Source organism: Ursus maritimus, unplaced genomic scaffold (assembly GCF_017311325.1).
Source record: "Ursus maritimus isolate PB19 unplaced genomic scaffold, ASM1731132v1 scaffold_11, whole genome shotgun sequence".
In the NCBI taxonomy this organism is placed as follows: Eukaryota; Metazoa; Chordata; class Mammalia; order Carnivora; family Ursidae; genus Ursus; species Ursus maritimus.
In genome coordinates, this window is record NW_024423453.1 from 63,532,521 (window position 1) to 63,554,727 (window position 22,207).

At 41.2% G+C, this 22,207-nt stretch overlaps 1 protein-coding gene across 2 annotated transcripts in view; it reads right to left on the reverse strand.

The window, feature by feature from the left end:
• MSRA (methionine sulfoxide reductase A) overlaps positions 1 to 22,207 on the reverse strand; it is a 407,844-nt gene that overhangs the window by 230,769 nt on the left and 154,868 nt on the right. The window contains exon 2 of one of the 2 annotated variants that reach the window (XM_040626462.1): positions 14,020 to 14,088. The exons of the other annotated variant lie outside the window; for it this stretch is intronic. Coding sequence (XP_040482396.1) covers positions 14,020 to 14,088 — 69 coding nt within the window. The remainder of the gene's footprint in view (positions 1 to 14,019; positions 14,089 to 22,207) is intronic. 2 annotated transcript variants of the gene reach the window in all.

The window sequence follows — 22,207 nt, forward strand, 5'->3', positions numbered from 1 at the left end:
TGCTTCTCCTGTTATCTTGATTTTTTAAGCCAAATCTCTTTCTGAAATTACCAAACCATCCTTTGCTGGCATTAAATTCTCCAGCTTTAGATCCTTCACCTTCCTTTTGCTTTAAGTTGTCATGTAACAACTTTGCTTTTTCTCAAATCATATTAGAATCTATAGGTAGGCCTTTCTTATAGCAATCCTGTACCCGCATAAAAATTGCATTTTCAACATGACATAAAAAGTTATTTTGCAAAAAGTGCGAGGTTTTTGGACCCACTGATATAGCTGCAGCAATGGCTTCATGAATTTCCTTTTCTTTTTTTGCAAGTGGCCTTACACTCTATTCATTCATCTTGAAATGGGTGGACAATCACAGCTGTAGACCTCAATCTATAGTACATATGAAGCAATTCAACTTTTTCTTGTAGTGTTATGACTTTTCTTGGCTTCTTGGGAGCACTTCCAGCATCACCAGTGCTACTTTGTATAAGTCCCATGGTGTTATAAAAGGTTTATGGTATTGCACTACACACGATGAAAAATATGCAAGAATAGGGGCACCTGGGTGGCTCAGCTGATTAAGCATCCAACTCTTGATTTTGGCTCAGGTCATGATCTCAGGGTAGTGAGACTGAGCTCTGGATAGAGCTCCACTTTGGGCATGGGGCCTGCTTGGGATTCTCTCTCTCTCTCTCTCTCTCCCGTTGCCCCTCCCCCTGCTCACTCGCATGTGCGGGGGCGTGCGCGCGCACACACACACACTCTCACTCTCTCTCTCTCAAAAAAAAAAAAAAAAAGCAAGAACCATGAGAGATCACTTTTAACTGGGATACACAATTTTAAAAAGAGACGAACTGTTCATGCAGAGATGATTAGCATCACATGGCATTTTAAGTGGGTACTCCCAACACTTGAGCTCACCACACTAGCAACAGGAGGTTGCTACAAAATTATTACAATAATACAGTATTACTATAGTCAATTTTTCAGTTATGATTTAATACTGCACCTTTACATTTGTTTAAATCTCTCTCAACTGCAAATAGCACCATATATGGTCTGTGAGTGTTTTTGTGTGCAAGTTTTGATAAATTTTAACTTTTTAAAATAGACTTGTCTAAATTTTATGGTAGTAAGTGATAAAAACAGACTAGAATCTACATATATTTTATGCATTCATGACATACCTTCTTCTTAATTTTTTTTCAATATTTCCAGGCTGTGTGGTTCATTTGTAGGTTTTTTCAAATCTTTGCAAATCTAAAAAAAACCTTTCCAATGAACTTTTTGAAAAAAAAAAATCCACGTGTAAGTGGAACCATGCAGTTCAAATCCATGTTGTTCAAGGGTCAACTGTACTCTTTATAAAAGACTTGCATCTGTTCTCAGCTAATGTGTCACTTAAAGGGCCACTTAAATTCTTAATACCCAGGGATAGAAAATATTCTAAAACTATGAAGATACGGCATTTGAGAAAGATACACAAAGGCATAAAGCATGTCATTATTATTATTATCAATTCAAGGCAGTGTGTGTTCTGGTCAACAGCCTCCTCAGTGTATCTCTGCTCCTTTTCTCACCATCCTGAACAGTCCATCTTCAAGGTAGCAGCCAAAGTGATTGCTTTTAAAAATGAGTCATATTATGTCACTTCTTTGCCCAAAATCCTCTAAAGGCTTCCCATAGCATGCAAAATAAAAGTCGAAGTCCCCACAGTTGCCATAAGCCCCTCATGATTTAACTCCCTCTTAATCTCTGGCATTAGCTATTGCTACACCACCCTGGTTTATTCCACTCCAGCCTACGGGTCTTGTGTCAGGCAGGCCCTGCCTCAGGGACTTTGCACTTGTACTCCTTCTGCCTACAATGGTGTTTCCACAGATCTCTGCGTGACAACCTCCTTTACTTCTTTTAGATCTTTGCTTAAATATTACCTCATTGATGCCGTCCTTGATCATCATTTTCAATTAAAAGCCCCCACCCCAATCCCAACCTGGCATTTCCTATTCTCCCTCCTTGCTTTATATGAGTCAACAGCATTTACCATAATCTGACATTCTGTACCATATACTTTACATATTTATCTTATTTTCTGTCCTAGCCTACTAGCACATAAGTCCTTGAGGGGAGGTATTTTTTCTGTTTGTCTCCTCCTGCAGTAAATAAAAAAAATTGATGAATAAGTGAACAAATGATCTGAGTGCGAGATCTAGTCCTACCACTAACTAGTACCCTGACCCTGGGAAAGTCACTTAATCTCTCTGGGCCTCAGTTTTCTCATCTCAGAGATAAATACAAAGAACAAATGAAACAATACATATATAAATACTTTATAAAAATTACTACCCAAATATATGTTAGTTGGTGGTGGTGGTGGTGGTGTTTTTATAGCCACTTGATGGCTAGGCAGAATAAAAATGTTCTACACGGAAAAAAAACACAGGGACAAAATTGCCAGTCTAGTTACCTATGCATTAATAGCAGCTGGGAAACTGTCATTCAACTAGCACACCAGCCCAACTGTTTGTTATGTGTCACTGAAGACCTACGTTATCGGCACCAGGATTAAAGCACATAGGATTTGCTTGGGAATCCAGCTCTTACTTTTACTTGTGGGAAGGCAAAGCCAATGCTGAATCCATGGGATCTCTATCTCTTGGTCATGCTAGTGCACATTTCTGCAACAAAGCTGTTAAGCTGAGGCCTGGTCAAAGGACATACTTGCCAATCACGAGCTATTCAGCCAAAAGGAATGCTAGGAAACAGTTCCTATGCATGCCTGACAGCTCACTTGACCAACAGGTACTTCTCACTCTAAGCTCCCGGTGTCCTCCTATTTTGCTGAATTTTCCCAGGTGACCCTCCCCAAACCTTCCTCCTTATGTAAGGTGAACACAAACTCTGCCACTCCTCTCCATGCAAATGTCACTGCCACCAGGGCAAAGGTCATATGGCAAGGAAAAGAAAGCCTGGTGGAAAAGAGGGTGACAAGAACTTCTCCCAAGTACGAAATGAATGCATGAATGTTAGAAGCAACACGGATGCCAGGCTTCCACATGGGCACATTCTCATCTTGAACTAAGTGACAACATTATGGAAATTAAGAAACTGGGAAAGGGGGGCGCCTGGGTAGCACAGTGGTTAAGCATCTGCCTTCGGCTCGGGGCGTGATCCTGGCGTTCTGGGTTCGAGCCCCACATCAGGCTCTTCCACTAAGAGCCTGCTTCTTCCTCTCCCACTCCCCCTGCTTGTGTTCCCTCTCTCGCTGGCTGTCTCTCTCTCTCTCTGTCAAATAAATAAATAAAATATTAAAAAAAAAAGAAAAGAAAAGAAAAAGAAACTGGGAAAGGACCATCACAGAGAAAGACATTTGAGTTTCAAAAGGCTGCAATAGGGGGTGTTAGGGGAGCCCAGAGATATGGCTAAAAAAATAAAATTTATTTTCCCACAAAACAAACAGCAGTGATTCCTACTAAGTTAGCTTGATTCTGGAAAGCCACATCGGAGAGTGTTTTCAATCATCTTAAAGTAAGCATATTTTTAAAAATATCTTTTTGAGTTTGTTCATGATAAGGTCTACCATGAACTATCATTAATTATCTCCATATTAGCATGAGTCTTGGAATCACAGCTGAGACTTGGAAGGATTTATGGTGGGACTTAACCCAAAAAGACAATCATCCGGGAAGCACCACCGTTGGTCCCAATGTAATTGGTCTTGATCAACTATAATCCTTTGTCTAAGTCCTGGGGTACCAATGACACAAGAGGAAGATGAAAGGTGTTCTACGTAATAGCTCCCGATATATAAGGACACCTGGGATTTTGCTGACACTCTATACGCAAGAATTCAGGGAAAGTTCACAGGGGCTTTCTTCATTGTTCACGCTATTTTGGCCAAAGGTATGCAGAACTAAATGGCTGTTTCTCAGTGTGGACCAAACATGTTGCTTCAACTGAATCCCGCTTCCTAGGGTTTCAGTGAAAACATCCCAGTTATTCCTGAAAAAAACAGATCTGGCACTGTTTGATTTTGAATGCCCTAAAAAAAACCCTATATGTTGTACTAGACCTAAGAAATTTCATTCATAGGAATTATTTTACTTTTATTTACTTTCTTTATACACAGCATCATTCCAAAAGGAAAATTTGAGACAACTTACAAAATATATATATATGATAATTAATAATAAAAATACAATGAGACTAAAAAAAGAAAAGTGAGTCAGTAAATAGCTCCCAAAATACTTGGCAGTGAAACTGCAGATAGTTTTACCTGTTCTGTCTGTGAAAACCGGAAGACATAGAGTATGTCTGATAAACATGTCTCCTGCTACCCTCAAACGCATTCATAATATTAAGCCAAAGCATGAAAACCTGCTCCAGGTGAGACAGCCCAGCTGTTAGTCTTCACAGTGAGCAGCATTCCTGGGGAGGCTTTGTCATTTCTTGGCTGCTTATCCATTCTCATGGTCCCAATATTTTGACGCATTCCGTTCTAGAAGCAAAATGGCCCCAGTCCTCAGGCCCTCTCTGGAGTTGGCTTTTTCACCTTGGGTTGCTGAGGTTCAGGACTGAGACCCACATGGCAGCGCGTCCCCTGGTCACAAGACCTGGGGTGAGAACAGCAGAGAAGATGGCTGCTCCCCAGATCCAGCTTTGCCAGAGACATACCTTCTGCCACCTGACTATGGGCCTGCATCTTTGTTTTACCCAAATCTGTTGAGGCAATCTGTCTATCACGATTATATTTTCAAGTGTTTAACCAAATGGTTATAAATTTCAATAATTTGGTTAAATGCCCAAGTGAAAATGGTCATTCAGTAGAATTAAAGAGGTTTCCATCACTTGTTAAATCATTTTTGACTTAAGCAACATATTTATATATGCTAACTCATAAATATACATTTAACCCATGCTCAGATCCACAGAGCAAAATGGCAGATAAAGGGGAAAATGATGCTTCTTTCTTAATCAAACTGGATGTCAAGGTAACCCCCTAGTTAATAAAAGGGAAGTTTCTTTTCACAGAAATAATCTAGTTCATAAATATAAGGAAATGCTAGAATTGAAAGAGGGCCATCCTGCAACCTCTAACAGAACAATGGATCTAGGCAATGATCATTAAGGGCTGGTAACGTAATGATCCAGTTATGAAATGCCTCCTGAATGGCTTATGCACCCACCTGTGGATTCTTTTTTTTTTTTTTTTTTTTTAAAGATTTTATATATTTATTTGACAGAGACAGCCAGCGAGAGAGGGAACACAAGCAGGGGGAGTGGGAGAGGAAGAAGCAGGCTCCCAGCGGAGGAGCCCGATGTGGGGCTCGATCCCAGAACGCCGGGATCACGCCCTGAGCCGAAGGCAGACGCTTAACGACTGTGCCACCCAGACGCCCCTATCCACCTGTGGATTCTGATCAGGACTCTAGCTCCCAATTTTTAGAAAGGATAGAGGAATGACAAACATGATCATTCAATCTAGACTGAAGGAAACAGTGCAGAATAAATTATCTAATTTCTTGAACAAATAAATTACAAAGAAGAAAAGAGGGATGAACTTACAGATTAAAAGAGACTATTTATACCAACGAATTACAATGTATGGACTCTATTTGGATCTTGATTCAAACATATGGACTCTTGGGATATTTGATAATATTTAAAAAAAAAAACTTTTTTTGGTGTGATCATGGCATTATGGTATGTTTTCTAGAAAACTGCTTATTTATTTATTTATTTATTTACAGTGAGCCCTCAAGCAGGGGGTGGTGGGGCAGAGGGAGAGGGAGAGAGAGAATCTTAAGCATGCTCCACACCCAGCGCAGAGTCTGCCTCAGGGCCCGATCCCACAACCCTAAAATCATGAACTGAGCTAAAATCAAGAGTTGGACAATTAACCGACTGAGCCACCCTGGTACCCCTAGAAAACTGCTCTTTTAGAGATATATAACAAAATATTCATGGATGAAATGAGAGGATATGTGAGTTTGCTTTAAAATAACCTAAGATGGGGGAGAGAGAGCGAGTGGGAATATACATGAAACCCACTCAGCCCTAACTGATAACTGTTGAAGCTGAGTGAGGGAGGCTTCATTACATCAGTTTATTTTTAAGATACTTGAAAATTTTCACAATAAAGAACTAAAAAATAAATATTTTTTTTAAATCCACTGAAAGAAATAATATTGACAGAAAATTCCTTATAAGATAACCAGGCCACTGATGGTCTTAGATGCAATACAAGTAATTTATGGGTTAAGCCAGAGCCCACCAGAAAAGCACCCCGTGGCACACATGGGGGTGTGGGGACCAAATATTCCTGGGTGGATGTCAGGAGCCCAAGGAGAAGAGAGGTGTAACCAACAGCTCACGAATCGCCTCACGCTGCTCACTCTAAAGGGTTGTCAGTAGTACTGTTAACTGTCTTACATTACAGTGTCCTCCTTATACATATCCTTGAAAGAAATTTCTTTCTGGTTCTAGAATCAGGAGATTTTAAGATTCCCCCAAGCATGTAGATTTCAGCATCACACCCATTAGGATGCCTATTAACAAACAACACGTGCTGGCAGGGATGTGAAGAAACTGGAATCCTTGTGGTTTGCCAGTGGGAATGTACATTTGTTCAGCCATTGTAGAAAATGGGATAGCAGTTCCTCAAAAAATGAAACATAGGCATACCATACAATCCAGCAATTCCACTTGTAGGTATATTCTTTAAGGAACTGAAAGGAGGGGTCTCAAAGAGATATTTACCCTCCCATCCTCATAGCAGTATTATTCTCAACAGCCAAAAGGTGGAAGCAGCCCAGGTGTCCTTCAACAGATGAACGGGTAAACAAAATGTGGCACATACATTTGGTAGAATTTGACCTGGCCTTAAAAAGGGAAGGAAATTCCAACACAGGTCACAAAGTGGATGAACCTTGAAGACATTATGCCAAGTGAAATTAGTCACAAAAGGATAAATATTGAATGATTTCACTTACTGGAGCTATCTAGAGTAGTGAAACTCAGAGAGATGGAAAGTAGAATGGGGACTGCTGGGGGCTGGCTGGAGACAGAATGGAGAACTATTATCTACAGAATTTCAGTTGGGAAAAATGAAAAAGTCCAGGAGATCGATGGTGGTGATGGCTGCACAACAGGAAGACTGTTCTTACTACCGCTGAACTCTACACTTAAAAACAGTTAAAACAGCAACTTTTATATTATGTAGGTTTTACCACAAGTTTTAAAAACTGAAGCCAACCATACGACTAACTAATCTTCGCAATGCTGCTAGAAAATACAGAGCCAAATTTGTGGCCAACTTTTATAAATTATATTTTACTACAATGTGCACTATTTGTACATTTCATTTCTCGTATATTTCTTTGGTCTAACATTTACCTAATTCTAATGTATGCTATTTTGCCATGTCTTGTGTTTTAATTTTCCTTTCTTTTGTTTTATAATAAGGCAGAAGGTAAATGGTTGGGACAAGAAAGAGCAAGAGAGAATATTCTGCTTTATATTATCTGCAACACGGGGTTCAGTATTTTCCTTAAAAATGGGAGTTGAGTTAAATTGAATAATAATTAACTCTAGTTTTTGTCATTCTCCATATCTACACTTCTCTTCTAAAAAAGCTAATTCACAGAGAAGTAGTAGATATATAATTGTTTCTCTTGCACACCCTATTGAGCATTTTTTCTCTGTAGAGATTTAAGAAATTACTGCCATATTTATAAAATTATATAAATCTTCTTCATTTTCGAAACTTTTTTAAAAAGTTGGTCAATTGGATGGTCACTGTATACTAGTGATAACGGTGAAATAATTAGCCACAACTGATCAACTCAATAGTTGAGGCCGAAAGAGAAATCATGGCACTTTTTGAGAGCTCTGTATTGATTCAGAAGGAAGCAACCAGTCTCATTTAGACCCATGATGAGAATGGCCTAATAGAAAGTTTAACAAGGGCTGGTCAGTACTAGGCCAACATTAGATTAGTTCCCCACTAATGCACTTGGTTATCTTTCAAAATCCCTGAGTCACAGGACTGGACTCATCGGGTATTATGCAGGAGAGATTACAGATCACATGGAACTGACTAATGTTGCAGTCAATCGCCTGGGGCCTAGATCACAGTGTGGTCTGAATGGGGAGACCAGGTGGCCCCCCCCCCAGGGAGCACCTCACCGGCTGTGTGTGGTGGAGGGGAGGGCTTATTTTCTGGTTCTTACATGCATTCCAAATGGTTGAGGTTTGGTGGATACGTGATTATCAAACATAACTGGATTCGGATTTACTCCTTTCTGTGATGGGTTCGGTTCCATTCTCTAAGCACAGAAAGCCCCACCTACACTCCAGCTTCCATCTTCTAAATATATCCCCCCCTCCACCTTCCCCATCCCAGGATACCCTCTCAGACTCCACACCTGTGCTCTTCTGGACCAGACCCGGTGGGCTGTACCATTCCAAGCAATGCCATACAATCCAAAAGGGATTTTCAGGGAGGTCTCTTCACCCTCCCCTATATTATTTGACCTCTTCATGCTCAAAAGAAACTACAGACTGAGATCATCACACACACAAAAAAGACATATAAAATAAAACATGTCTTAAAACATGTCCCTAAATGCCCAATTATTGCCCCTCAAAGGTGCTTCAGATTATATGGGAGGAAGGCCTATTTTTGTTTCCCCAAGTGCCTCATCACTTAAGAAGTTTGCACCAGTTAGCAGCCTGCTGTTCTAACAGTCTTGTGAATTTAGATTGTTTAGTTAATTATAAACACATTTCAAAGTCATTCTTTCTGGCCTTTTTCCTAGAATGAGTGACTGCCACTCCACAGCTCACAGAATGGTCTTCAATGGTTTTCAGTCAAGGTTCAGGGAGAAATATGCCACACCGGGATTTGATTATTTACCAACATAATGTTGGATTCAAGCCAATGAGACACCAATATATTTTCCTTTGAAGTCTGACATATTGCCTGCTGCTTTCAATGCTGTTTTCTTGGCTAGCAGACAAAATAACTGTGGCTGTTTCAAAATTCACCTCCAATTGAAGTCAGGGGGAAAAAATGTCTTACGATTGGTTCATCTTACAGACACCGGTCTCATTCTCCTCTGGGGTGCTGAAGGTGAGGTCCCTGGATGGGGTACATCCGTGGGCCTCTGCCAGCCACGAGTCCCTGCCCTGGAATCAGCCCTTCCACACACCTATTTGAGAAACATTCTGGTGAATTCTTGGCACCCTGACTATAAACTGAGATTTGTAACAAGGTCATCGGCACATTTTCATGATGTCTTGGATTGTCTTTTGCTCCCTCTCATTTGAAAAGCCCTAAGAGGACCTGACAAAGAAAACATGTTTTGCAAGGGTTTGAGATCACAGGGCATTGCTGTCAGGCTATTGGGAGCCTAAAAACCCACCCTAAGAATTCATGGAGATCCTTCTGCTGTTGTCACTGGTATCGATTCCTGTACATTAAGATTCCTCGCAGCAGAATCTTACCTTGCAGCTAACAGCCTTAGTGTGGGTTTCTAAATGATAGGATCAAAGGGTTTCCTGTTAGAAGGAATTTTTTCAAAAAGGTTTAACATTCTGAAATAAAGCAAATGTTCATTAACTAAGAAGAAAAGGCTCTTATAGGCTATTTAGTCCCATTTCTCAATTGGTTAGGAATGACCACTCTATCATTTAAATACCTCTAGTGACAGAGAGCTCATCACCTTGCATCACTGGACACTTAAAGTAGGATTAAAATTGCAAGGGCATAATCAGATCAAATCTGCATCTCTTACTAAAACGCTATGAGCCAGGTTTTATAAATTTGAATTAGCTTTTAATTTCAAGTCATTCAGAAAGAATATAACACTATTTATTGAGGGAAATCTTGGAAGTTAGTAGAACTACTGGTGTTCTATATTATAGAACTGGTATACTATATTATACATACGTCTAGTCTACCACACTGTAATTTTTTTCATTTGTTTACTTCATTTAATATATCTATGTTCATTATTTTTCAATTTCAACTTTACTCAATGTGTATTTCTTACTCTTGGCACAATATTTTAAAATATACACTCTTGTTATAGGGTGAAATTATATCCCAGTTGCCTGAAATCCTTCAGGCTTGTACCTCATTGTTTTAACATAACTTTTGACAGCACCCTTTCACTCTCAAAAGCATCCTACATTGGATGATACATTTTATGGTAAAATACTGTATTTTAAAGTTTTTAAAAACTGTATTTGATTTTTTTAATTGTATTAAAAATCTTCCCAACCCCCAGCTTCTCTGCATTTTCCTCAATTAATCATTTTTTTACTTTATTTTGAAATGAGAAATCTTCTTGACTATGGAATATTTTTAACAAAACGAAAAGTTGTTCTGGGCTTAAAAACAACCACCACGGAGAGGCTGGAGCCTGTGCTCTCTGCATGGATGGAGTGGCTCACTGCCAACGGGATGTCACTTTCATTAAGTTATTGAGAGCCAGAGAGAAGCCTTCTAAGTCAGGCGCAGCATGCTGGCAAATGTAATGTGGATGTCCTCAAGCCTGAGAAAGCATTCCCTCCACTTGACCAGATTTCTTTCATCTTTGTGTGCCTCAGTTTCTCTGTCTCTAACAGAGCACAATAATGCCCACTTCACAGGGCTGTTGTAGGATGAAAGGGATGATAGCCAGAGGGCACTCTCAGCCACCAGGAACAAAGATATTAAGTAATTGCAAATGTTCAGTTCTGCTTCTCCAGCTTGTGGAAAAAGGGCTCCCACTGACTTGAAAGAGAGCATCATACACAGAAGAGGAGAAGCCCACTGGGCAAGCAGAGCCTATTACCCTCATTATCATTGTCCTAAAGTGCAGAGGACAGAGAGAGCAACAAAGATGCTTAAGAACTGTGGCTACACAAAAACAAGACAAGGACTCACAAATGGGCCATGAAAGGAAATCTGAAAAAATGAACATCTTAGCTTACAAATAACTTGTGAAGATTATATGCCAGAAATGAAGGAACTACCTATCTATTCTCTGGTCACTTGATAGAATGACGTACTCATGTGTTTTTCACGGTGGAGTGTGCCCTGTCCGTCCCACTCCACTTCCTCACATTATCCGCTCTAAATGCCTAGTGGCAGTTCAATGACCACTTTAGAGTGGATTAAATTTAATAGTTCCTACGTAGACAGCATTCTGTAAAGCACATTCAAATGATTAACCAATAGATAATAAAATTGAAATGGGTGATACTATTTGGTCATAAGATATTAAGACTTACAAGGATGAAGAATGAGTTGGGACAAATAGAACGTACCATCAGTGCTTTGCTGACTCACAGCCAAGCAGATGTAAGGCATTCTCCTATACATTAATTCATGCTACTAAAATCAAATGGGTAAAAACGATAAATAGTAGGAGATGTCATTCCAATAGTATTTTCCCAGCAAAAGCTGTATCTCAAGAGTCCTTCAGAGCACTCTGGGAATGCATAGAAATTCACAAATCAGTTTGCTAGATTGACTTGGCTGGAAAGCATGCTTTTGTGCAAGGATCCAGCTGAAAGGCATTTTTGCATTTACCAGACTCAGCCATGACTCCTTAGCCTAGGGCTAAGAGTCAGGGGACATCATAAAAAAAGTGCGGGCCTCATGGTCAGTTAGACCTGGACTTAAATTCTCCCTCCACCATATCACTGGCTGAGTGGCTTTGAATAAGGCACATGAGCTCTCTGAGAAGAGGATTACATGCTCCTACCAGCGTTGCGAGGTGCCAGGAGGACTGGATGTCCAACATACGTCAAAGAGCCAAGCGCTATATACTTGGTGTAACCTTTTCAATCGAGCTATAAACAACCCGGAATGGAGAGAAGTCCACCCCCAAAACCATCTGCTGTCTCTCTCTACTGCAGGCCAGGAGGACAAGTAATATAAAATGAGAACAGTTTTTAAAACATTAATATAAAATGCTTGTACATACTGAACCCAAATAGGGGCCTTAATTTAAGCATGTGTAAGAGCCAAACCGCAGTTCTCATAATGTAAAAATTCTTAGATGTCCAAAGATACTCTATTTTTACAATCTGTGTAAGTCTGCACTTGTCGAAATTATACACGATTCACCGCTTTTAAAAGCCACACACCTTGGCCATTCACAGTGGGTTTCCGGGGGACGGCCTGCCACCAGATGAGCCTTCATTCTTGAATATATGAGATGCAGAAGCAAAGGGAACAGGTCTCAGAGCACTGTCAGCCCTCTTGTTCTATAGGTGGCAAAACCAAAGCTTGGACAGAGGAACATGCTTGCCCAAAGCCAAACAGAGAAGGCCATGGGTTAGGATTTTTAGGAAAGCCACTATAAACCAAAACCATCACAAATAATAATAATAATCTCATCACAGAGCTTTATTCACTGATATTTCCATTTCTCTGGCCAAACAACATCATTGCCTGCCTGGTGCTCGGTCTGTTCCTTGGGAAGGAAGCTTTCCTCCAATAGCACAACAGAGGGAAACCTGCTAAGTCTCATTTTATATTTCCCAACCTGACATGGAACTGAGTTTCTAACATGTCTGGGGTGAAAAATCCAAGAGACAAAAAAAATCATCAAAGAAACCCTTTGAGGACTGGTGTGACATCTGCTGTCCCCTGGGAACAGTCCTAAACTACAACTCCACTAAAACAGCATCATCTGAACATAAGTCCTCAGAGGAAAGTTAACAAATCAAATATTTAGCACACATTTTTAGAGTGTCCATTATGCTTTTTGCTACAAAAATCAAATTCCTCATTTACATTTCTGAGCATAATAATTCCTAACTACAGATCAGTGTATGTTAAAAGGTGATAGCCCATAGAGAGCAAGCTTTACAAACACCCAGGCAGAATTAGCTCCCTGTTTCATAACTCTGCAACTGTTAATCATCATTGATTACCAATTCTGGTTCCATCTCTGTGAATAAGTTAATGCTTTATCCTGAAGAGGCTAATTTGGAGATGGGTCATCCTGAGGCTAATTTCCATCTCAAAGACACCTCCATGCTTAAAGCAGTTTTACATCAAAAGCCCTTGTAGGAGACCATCATCAAGATCAGGGTAGAAAGGAAGCTAGAGGAAGGCATCAAGTCAGGGGACTTCAGGGCTTTAGATGGGACAGATCATAAAACCTGTCTAAAGGCTGATGGGAAGGATGCAGAAGACAGGAGAAAATTAAAATCCTGAGGACCGAGGCAGTAATCCCTGAGAGAGAGATAAGGGACCCGCCCTGGGGGTCCCAGGGCATTGCTAGAGGGAAGGTGGGGGAGGGGAGATAAACTGAAGAGGAAGTCAGGAAGAAAAGGGAAGGAGGAGGGGAAGGGAGAGAGAAGGGGAAGAAGGCAGGCAAAGAAAGTGCCAGGTGTAGAGACATTTTGAAGGAAGTTCAGGTGACACTAAATATGGAGGTCAGGACCCATGAATTAAAAAGGACCTTGTCACCAAAAGGTTTAGAATCTAACAGAGAAGGTCTGCTCAACCACATAATTTTATATTGTAAATACATACTCAGAGATTAGATTTTATTCTGTTTAAGACATTCTAATTGATTTTTTTCCTAAGGAATATGCTGAATTCATAATGGAAGAGAAAGAGATTATTCAATTAGATTGATTTTTGTGGAATAACAACTCAAAACTTCTTGAACCCCAGCCTTTGACAAAATTACATATCAATGTGGGGGGAAGAAAGCAGTTCTAGGGAAGAAAAACTCAAACTGTAAATTATCAGGTTAATTCACAGTGTGGACGTAAGAAATAGCAAATACACAGTTTGATATTTGGTTTGCAAAGTGAGAAAAGAAAGCATATTAAATTCTATAGAATAAGCTTTTCTGATCCCAGAAATACTAAGAACTCAATAGTTTTTTTGGCTCCAATGACTTGTAAATATCTAGAAGAGCCCAGATTTTGAAGCCCTGAGGACACTTGCTAAAACTCAGAAATTTGGCACTAGTCTTTGCACACAATTTGGGTTTTCTTTCAGAGTTGATATCTTACCAAATACAGCCATCTGTGTTCCCTCTGGGAAAGGTTCAACTGTTCTATTGCCATTGACGTGATGTTTGGCTAGGAAAAAAAAAAAAGAGGGAGAGAAGGAAAGAAAGAAATACAAGTTAAGTGTAAAGTTCCACACACATACTAACACATGTCATTAAATGTGTCAAAGAGTCTATTTCTCCTTTTTAGTTAAAAACGGCACCAAAGCTTACCCTTTTAAGAGAGTTTCAATTATTTTGTTTTTAATCTCAGTTACTGAAGACCCTTGAGATGATCTAGTCCAAGCACATGGTTTTACAAATGAGGGTACCAAGGTCCGAGCTTGTGCAGAGCCGTGGGGCTGGTGGCGGCAGAGCCAGCCCAGCCCCAAAGCTCCTGACTCCTAGCCAGAGGGGCCCCACGGCACCAGGCCAGCCCCTGAAGTAGAAGGGAAACTCGGGGTTCCAGTGTGAACTGGGGAGGCTTCCTCTGAAGACTCCTGATGATGAGAACATTGACCCAATCGATGAAGTGTGCCATGAGGACAGCAGGGTAACGTCGGGGCCAACTTTTCAAAAAAACAGAACAGCAGAACACATCATTTCACTACAATTCAAGCACTGTTTCCAGGAGCCACAGACACTTGCTTTCTTAAAGACCAGATGGATATGCCATGCTTCTTAACTCCTCTTCAACCACCCTGGTTCCCTCCACCAACACCCTTTCCACCTTGGGCGTAGCAAGGACTTAGAAATAAAAGGTGACCAGGTTATGGTTTCCCAGCATTAACTTGTTCTCATAACCCCTCAAACTGCGGTCAGATGAAACACAGCTGAGTACGATCCATCTACCAGCATTTGAATAATATCCTCAGCAATTCTTGAATAAGGGCATTTATGTTGAAAATACACAAGAATGGCCAAAAAGCCTTGACACTGCATAATATAGCACATATACTTTGATTTCCTGGGTCCCATTCGATTGATGGGACACTGGCAAAGGGCTCAGCACGACAGCCAGACTGAGGGGCCTGGGGAGGGGATGACACGGTTCCTGCCCTCGTGGAAAGGGCAATTACCTTCAAGAGGTAAAAATGTCAAACTTTACCAGAAAGCTTACAATTATGTGCCAAGTCCTGGAAGGGGGACTAAAGGTGCTTGTAAGAGCTCATGGTAGAGGAACAGCAAGCTGGGAAGTGCAAGCCTGGAGGAAGTAGAACCAGTGCAGAGTCTTAAGGGAGTGGCAGGGTTTCGAAAGGCAGAGAGCGAGGAAGCAGCTTGAACGAGAGCCAGGCATCTGGATGCGACTGAGGCATCATCCCCGGCCAGAACAGAGTCTAGTCTCGGCATAGCAGAGGTGATACATTGAGAAGCAGTGGCAATGAAGGACAGATTGGTAGGCAGGGACCAGGTCATGAAAAGTCTTGAGAACCCCATCCAAACTCATAGGAATCCCAGGCAGCCTCTCTGGCATACTGCAAGTCTTTTAGAACCTGAAGGCTTCTGAGGCTTAGTCGAGTTCAGACAACCTCTTCAGGATACCATCAGTTCAAGGGCTCTCACTGGTTCTTCAGTGATGGTGACCCTAGCCCAGGAACAGAAAACTTGGAGGAAGGGAAGAGACCAGCCCAGGTCCCATGTGGCCATGGGACCTTGTCAAGCACTCATAATATGGTTGGCATCATTGGTTGCCGAATCCAAAGAAATATGATGAGGCTTGACATGGAGGTCACAGTTCTGTTCTATGGTCAGCACCCCACAGCCCCTGCCTGTGGTTCTAAAAATGTTTGCCTTTACACATATCAAGAGTTGTAAATCCATTCAAACTCTTTGGTTCACTAATTCCACTCCTAAAATTCAACCCAAGGAATAATACAAGAAGAAAAAAAATGTGAAAAACATAACAATATTCATTACTTATAATAATAAAATTTTAAAATCAAATTAATATCCAAAAGTACTAACATTGCTTAGAAAAGTATAATTCATGATTTATCAAAAGCATGTAATATTATGCTACATATTTTAATAGAGCATTTGAAAGACATACAAAAAATGTGAAAAAATATTCGGGATAATCATAAGTGAAACAATCCTATTACAACACTGGATGTAGATTATAATGATAACTAACTAAAATATGAATGCTCATAAGAAAAGAAAAGAATGCTCACAAAAACGAAAACAACTAGGGAGATTATACAAGATATTTACCTTTATTAATTTCCTTTGTCATTGTTAGATTCTTATTTTCTAAATGAAAATGTTTGTTCAGATTTTTAAGAATCAATAAAATTATGGATTAAGAAATTCTTTCCCACAGTACTTGATTTCCCAGAACAATCCATCAAGGCTTATTTATAGCCCAGCGAAAACACTACACAATTACCATGAAAAGTGTAGCATATTTGACATCTCCTGTCAGACAGCTCAAAAGCATCGCCAACACAAGATGACCTTCCACTCCAAACATGGCCCTCTACCAGCATCGCCACCTCTGGGAACAAGACTGTTGTCCTACTTCCTAAGGCATCCTTGCCCGTTCTTGATCCCTCACTACCCACACCTAATCTATCACCAAATCTAACTAGTTTTACCATCTAGAATCCCTCCACTTCTTCCCTTCACCACCAAAATCATTGTGGCCTCTATTGTGGCCTCTTTGCCTGGACTCCTAACTATTGTGGCCTCTCTACCTGGACTCCTATAAATGCCTCTAGGTCATCTATGTCCCCTCTCCAATTCGCTCTTCCCAGTGTAGTCACAATTACCTTTCTAAAAGAAAGACAAACTCCTTGTATGACACAAACTCCCCAATTTCCTTCCCTACCTTCTATGGCTCTCCACGGCTCTTAGGCTAAAGTCAAAACTCTAATGTGGCCTTCAAGGACCCATGTGGTCTGACCACCTCAGTCCCTCATTCCCTCCACTACCATTGCTTTCTTGGGACCAACGACCTTCTACAGCGCTCACCAGAGCCGCAGCTTACACTTAGTCATTACCTGGACAAGCAGACTATAGGCACAGGGAGGGCAGGGCTCCTAGCTCCTCTGGGTCACCATTTTGATAATTCTAGCCCAATGGGGGACAATAGCTGTTAAATTAATGAAGGAAGACATAAACAGTACTAAAAAGTCTCTCTTCAGCCATTATAAAAAATATATTATTTGATACACTAAAGACATCTCTCTCTTTATATGTACATATGTCCCTGATACAAAAACAATCATTAAAAATGGCCACTCAAAAGTAGTTTCCCCAGCCAGGTAGCCCAGAGACCAAGGAACTCCTCTCTGTTCCACTCCGTAAATGTCTGCCCCTCTTCTCTTCCAATTCGCCTCTCATCTGAGAAGGCCGCAGTGCCAGTGGAGAAGGAAAGACTGGAAATGCTACCTGAACTGGAGAGGAAGGAGGAAGTTCATATGCAACTCTCTCCTTCAATGCTAAGGTTCCCCTGGACACTGTCTTATCTTTTATTCTAGAGCCCAAGGCCCAAAGATAGCAGGGTCTGTAACTGATTTTGCATTTCCTTCTGAACTGCAGCTGAGTCAGCTCCTGGACAGTAAAGACACATCACTAGCCAAGAACAGACAGTACAGCGTCCACAGCTAAAGACGTGGACCCTAGAGCAAGACTGCCTTGACTCTGAACCTCAGCTCTCCCACCTCCTAGCTGTAGGAATGTGGTTTAGTCATTTAACTTCTTTGTGCCTCAGTTTCTTCATTCGTATGAGTTTCCTCAACTGTACCTATCTTGGGGCTGCTTTGAGAATTAAATTAGTTAATATATGTAAAGCACTTATAACAGTGCCTGGGACATAGCAAACACCTCTTAACCGCTAGACTAGCGTTATCATCTATGTGTGAACTTTTTTTTTCACAACAAGATCGGAGTCAGGAATGACAAGTACCTTACACATGATATGACAGACACCACTAATCAACCACAACATACTTTCTCGGTCCCCAAGTGGGACCACAAAATCTTTTCTCAACCTAGCATCCTACAGAGTCTCTTATTATTTAGATATACATGCATATCTGATGAAATTGTTTTGTCATTCCTGGTCTAAGTAAATAACACAGAAAGATGGACAAAAAAGAGATTTTCTTTCTCGTTTCTACAGGATAAATTGCAGTTTAAAAAATAACAATAAAGATCCTTTGAAAATCCCCAAAACTCCATATATAGCTTTAGGGATCAAAGAACGGGGGGAAATCTAAGTGCTACTTTCCATTCCATGATGCAAGAATGGTGAGTTCTTAAAAATCAAGCAATGGCAGTTCTACTCCTAGAAACCAAGACTTAGGTTCTGAGGGCACTTTCCTATTGAAACTCTGCTGAGGCAAGTATTTGGGAGCCAAAGAACCAGAGATCCTTTAAACAGATTAAGACTGGGGTGGGGTGGGGGGGTGCGCTCATTTGGGAACCTAATGAGCATTTATAATTTTTTTTTCAAAATTGGTGGCACATGTCACCCCAGAAACAATCAAACTGACTAAACAGAAAAGTCGTTCATTGATTGGGTACTAACTATCGATTACCAGCAGAGCATGAAATGGAGACGGGACAGGTCACTGACAGGGACATCTGTTGCTCAGCCACAGCAGGGTGGATGTCTCCAATCTGGCCAGAAGGGGAGCTGTCCCTGCCCCCACTCCACGGGGGCACGCTCCAAAGCCACATGCTCCAGGAGGACAACCCCTGATGATGGCCATGACGTGTCCTCAGTCAAGGGTATATCAGGAAAAGGAATAGATTTTCATTTATCTTGAAAGCCCAGTGCTTGTGGAGCAGCGAGGTTAATTAGAGCAAGACTGGGTCAAAGTCAACCATCAAAGAGATGTTGAAGGGGATTTGGGGGACATGTTTAAAAGCTTTAGAAGATTATACGGACACTTTCTTTTGTGAGTATCTAAAGCACTTCAAATGTTATGACTGTTTTCTTCCTTGAAAATGATGCAATGAAACTGTTCCATAATATACCTGCAATAATACAAATTCAGACATAAACCAACCAGTGATTAGCTCTGTGTCCTGTGCTCAAACAGAGAGAACTAAAACTCACATCTTCTGGGTGGGGAGAGAGAAGGGGCTTGAGACAGGTAAATGGTAGGGAAGTGAGGAACTGGAGGGTGGTCCCCCAGACCCTCACTATTCTCCTGGAGGCCCAATCTCCCCCAGTCTGGGTAACTGTGGTAACACTACCGAATTACAGACTCCAGGAACCGTGTTGTTGCTAACCCGGGAGTCTTGCTCAGCTACTAGACCCAGAACCATCCCAGGACTGGAACAGCCTTGTGTCAGTCTAAAGCCTCAGAACTACAGGTCAGTTAACAGTGTAAGCTCCTCCCAGTCATGCTTTTAACCCTGCAAAAACCCAACCTATACTTCTCAAGCGTTACTATCATTCATGCTGGTACCTAAATTATTGGTGGTGATTATCTTCAGTTTGGGGGTGGAATAAAAGTACCCTTATTTCATTCATACGGTAATAAAATCTGTCAAAAATCTGTGAAGCTCCAAAACAAAATATGGTCTCACATTCCCTCTCATTGTCTTTCCTCATAGCTCTTCCTCCCTGTCACAAATTCCTGAGGCCTCGAGATACAAGTCAGAATAGAACTAAGCAGGGTTCATACTTGGCCCCCAAGCCCTAACTTTGGACCAGCTTCTCTTTTCTCCAGCAGAGCGGGCCTGGATCACACGGACCAAGCATTCTGGGCCCTGGTCCTGCCAAGGTGCCTTCTACAGCATTTTAAGGATGATCTGATGACTGTGAGCATGGATTTGTAAAGAAAGAGGAGTCAGAGTCCTGAGGATACAACTGTTGCCCAGTCCCTGAAATATGGGACAGCTGCACTAGGAAAAGAGAGATAATGATGTTTCTAGTCACCTATGCCCAGAGGCACTGTGGTTCTGTATTGGTCCTGTATATTGTGGTCCTTTACATAATTTGCTATAATTTTTGGCTATGGTGTTTTAAGGTGAAGGTCAAACTAGAGTGGGTTTTGGCCCCAACAGTGTGCTCTGTGTGTGAGGAGGGGAAGACTGGGAAGTTACATGGCAGTGGGCAAGTCGCTGGGACACTGCTCAGCCTGAGGGTCAAGCTCTGCTCTCCACCTATCCTATGTCCAAAGAGGTCCGAGTCCATCCTACTGACTGGTGAGGTGCGTGCTAGAGGCAGATTACATCTTGAGTATATTTAGTGCGTGCCAGATACGAGGTGTTGCGGGAACAAAGATAAATTTCATAGATCTAATACCAAGAATCTTTATTTAACCAACAACTTGTTAAGAGAACCCAAAGGGAAGATTTCCAGTTGAAAGAGTGAGGCGATGAAGATAAAAATGTGTTTTAAGAAGAGTAAGGCATTACGCAAGCACGGGACATTTTTCTTTTTCATGAAGTGCCTGCTGTGTTTTCTGAGGTCTGCTCAGCACACAGGACATATACACCTGGAACAGACACACCACATGCACATACCCTCAGACACAAGCCCTGTTCTGGGCCTCGGAAAAATTGGCCCGGAATGATCCTACTATGTTCCTATGTTGCCCGAGGCCACAGGATTACCCTGGAGAGTGAAGAAAAGTGAACACAGAGGTACCCACAACTAGAGTGCAGGAGGCAAGCCAGGGGCCCCAGAAACCAGGAACCTGTACCCCAAGCAGGCTTCTACAATTCTGTACAAGACAGCCATCCCACCGCCACAAAGAACAGGCATCACATTCTAAATATAGAAATAATAAATAAATACATGAATAGATTCTCAACCACATGAGATACCATTTCTAATTCATGAAAGTGGCAAAACTTACAAACCAATGCAAGGCACCAGTGAAGGTGTACGGAGATGGGTCTTCTCATACACTACTTGTGAGAGTGAGAATTCAATACAATAGAACAGAAAACAATCCATTTGGAAAGCAATCCAGCAATATGCATTGAGAGTGTCAAAGGCTTTTAGATCCTTGACCTAGTAATTCTAAGTATAGATATCTACCTTAGGAAATCAGAACTCAGCCAAAGGTTTCCAAAGATGCTTACAACAGAATAGTTTATAATAGTGAGAAACTATAAGCAACCTAAATGACCCAACAAAAGGGAGATAATGAAGTAAATATGGCACAGTCATAAGGTGGAATATTGCAGTTTTAAAAGTATAATCATAAATAGGTTTTTTTTTCATGGCATCAGGAAATAGGAGTAAGATAGAGTTAAGAGGGGAAAAAAAGCAAGATGCAAAAAAAAGATCCTACTGAATTAAGAACAAAGGCACAGAAAAATGACCAGAAGGAAACAGGGTAGAAAGGTAAATGGGGCTGCCTCTATATGCCAAATCATGGCTGATTTTTCTTCCATCTTTATGCTTTTATTTACTTCTAAATTTTTCTTGAGCAAATATTTCTTTGATAATCAGTAAACTACAAAAAAATAGAAAATACTAAAAGGCAAACTTGAGATAGAAGAAATCTAGATTTGATCAGGTCTATTTTCAAGTTATAAAAATCTAAATGTATTCTTTGAGTAGAAAGAGCAAGAGAAAGCCTAAAAACTCTCTTAAATGAAAATAACCAATGAGCAGATTATCTCCTGATTACTCACATAAGGCCTCATCAAAGGGCCCTTTCCTTTACAGTTTTAAGTACCCCGAACTCTCTGGTTTGCTCCTCGAGACACTGCCCCCTAAGTGATGAGTACTGGAGCTGTCCTGGAACTTCTAGACTAACTCAAATCAGCTATATCGCAGGCCCGGGAGATCCCCTCTGATGAGGGCCATTGTCCCTCACTTGCGTAGGGCTTGTGAGCTAGTGAACTCATAGGTAGCCATGTGAGGAAAGGGGGAATGAAGGTCAACAGAGAGACTCGGGGGTGTATCTCCCCTGGTGAGTCAAGGCACAGGTCCACATTCTGCCCCAATAACATCACCATTCAGAAAACAACTACTGAACATTCATTCTGTGCCAGGCACTGGGTTTATTCTCAGCAACACAAAAATAGTAAGACAATGCCTGTTTTCTCTTCATCCTTCACAGACCACCAACCAACCCACTTCTAGGGCTGCTGATCAGGTTTACCTGCACGAGGTTTCTGTGGTAGCAGCACTGCCTACGGCTCCTAACGCATCCTGTTACCCCACTATTATCAGACTAGCATGAGTTCCCACGCTACATTATCCCAAGATAGCATTCCATCGTCATTCATTC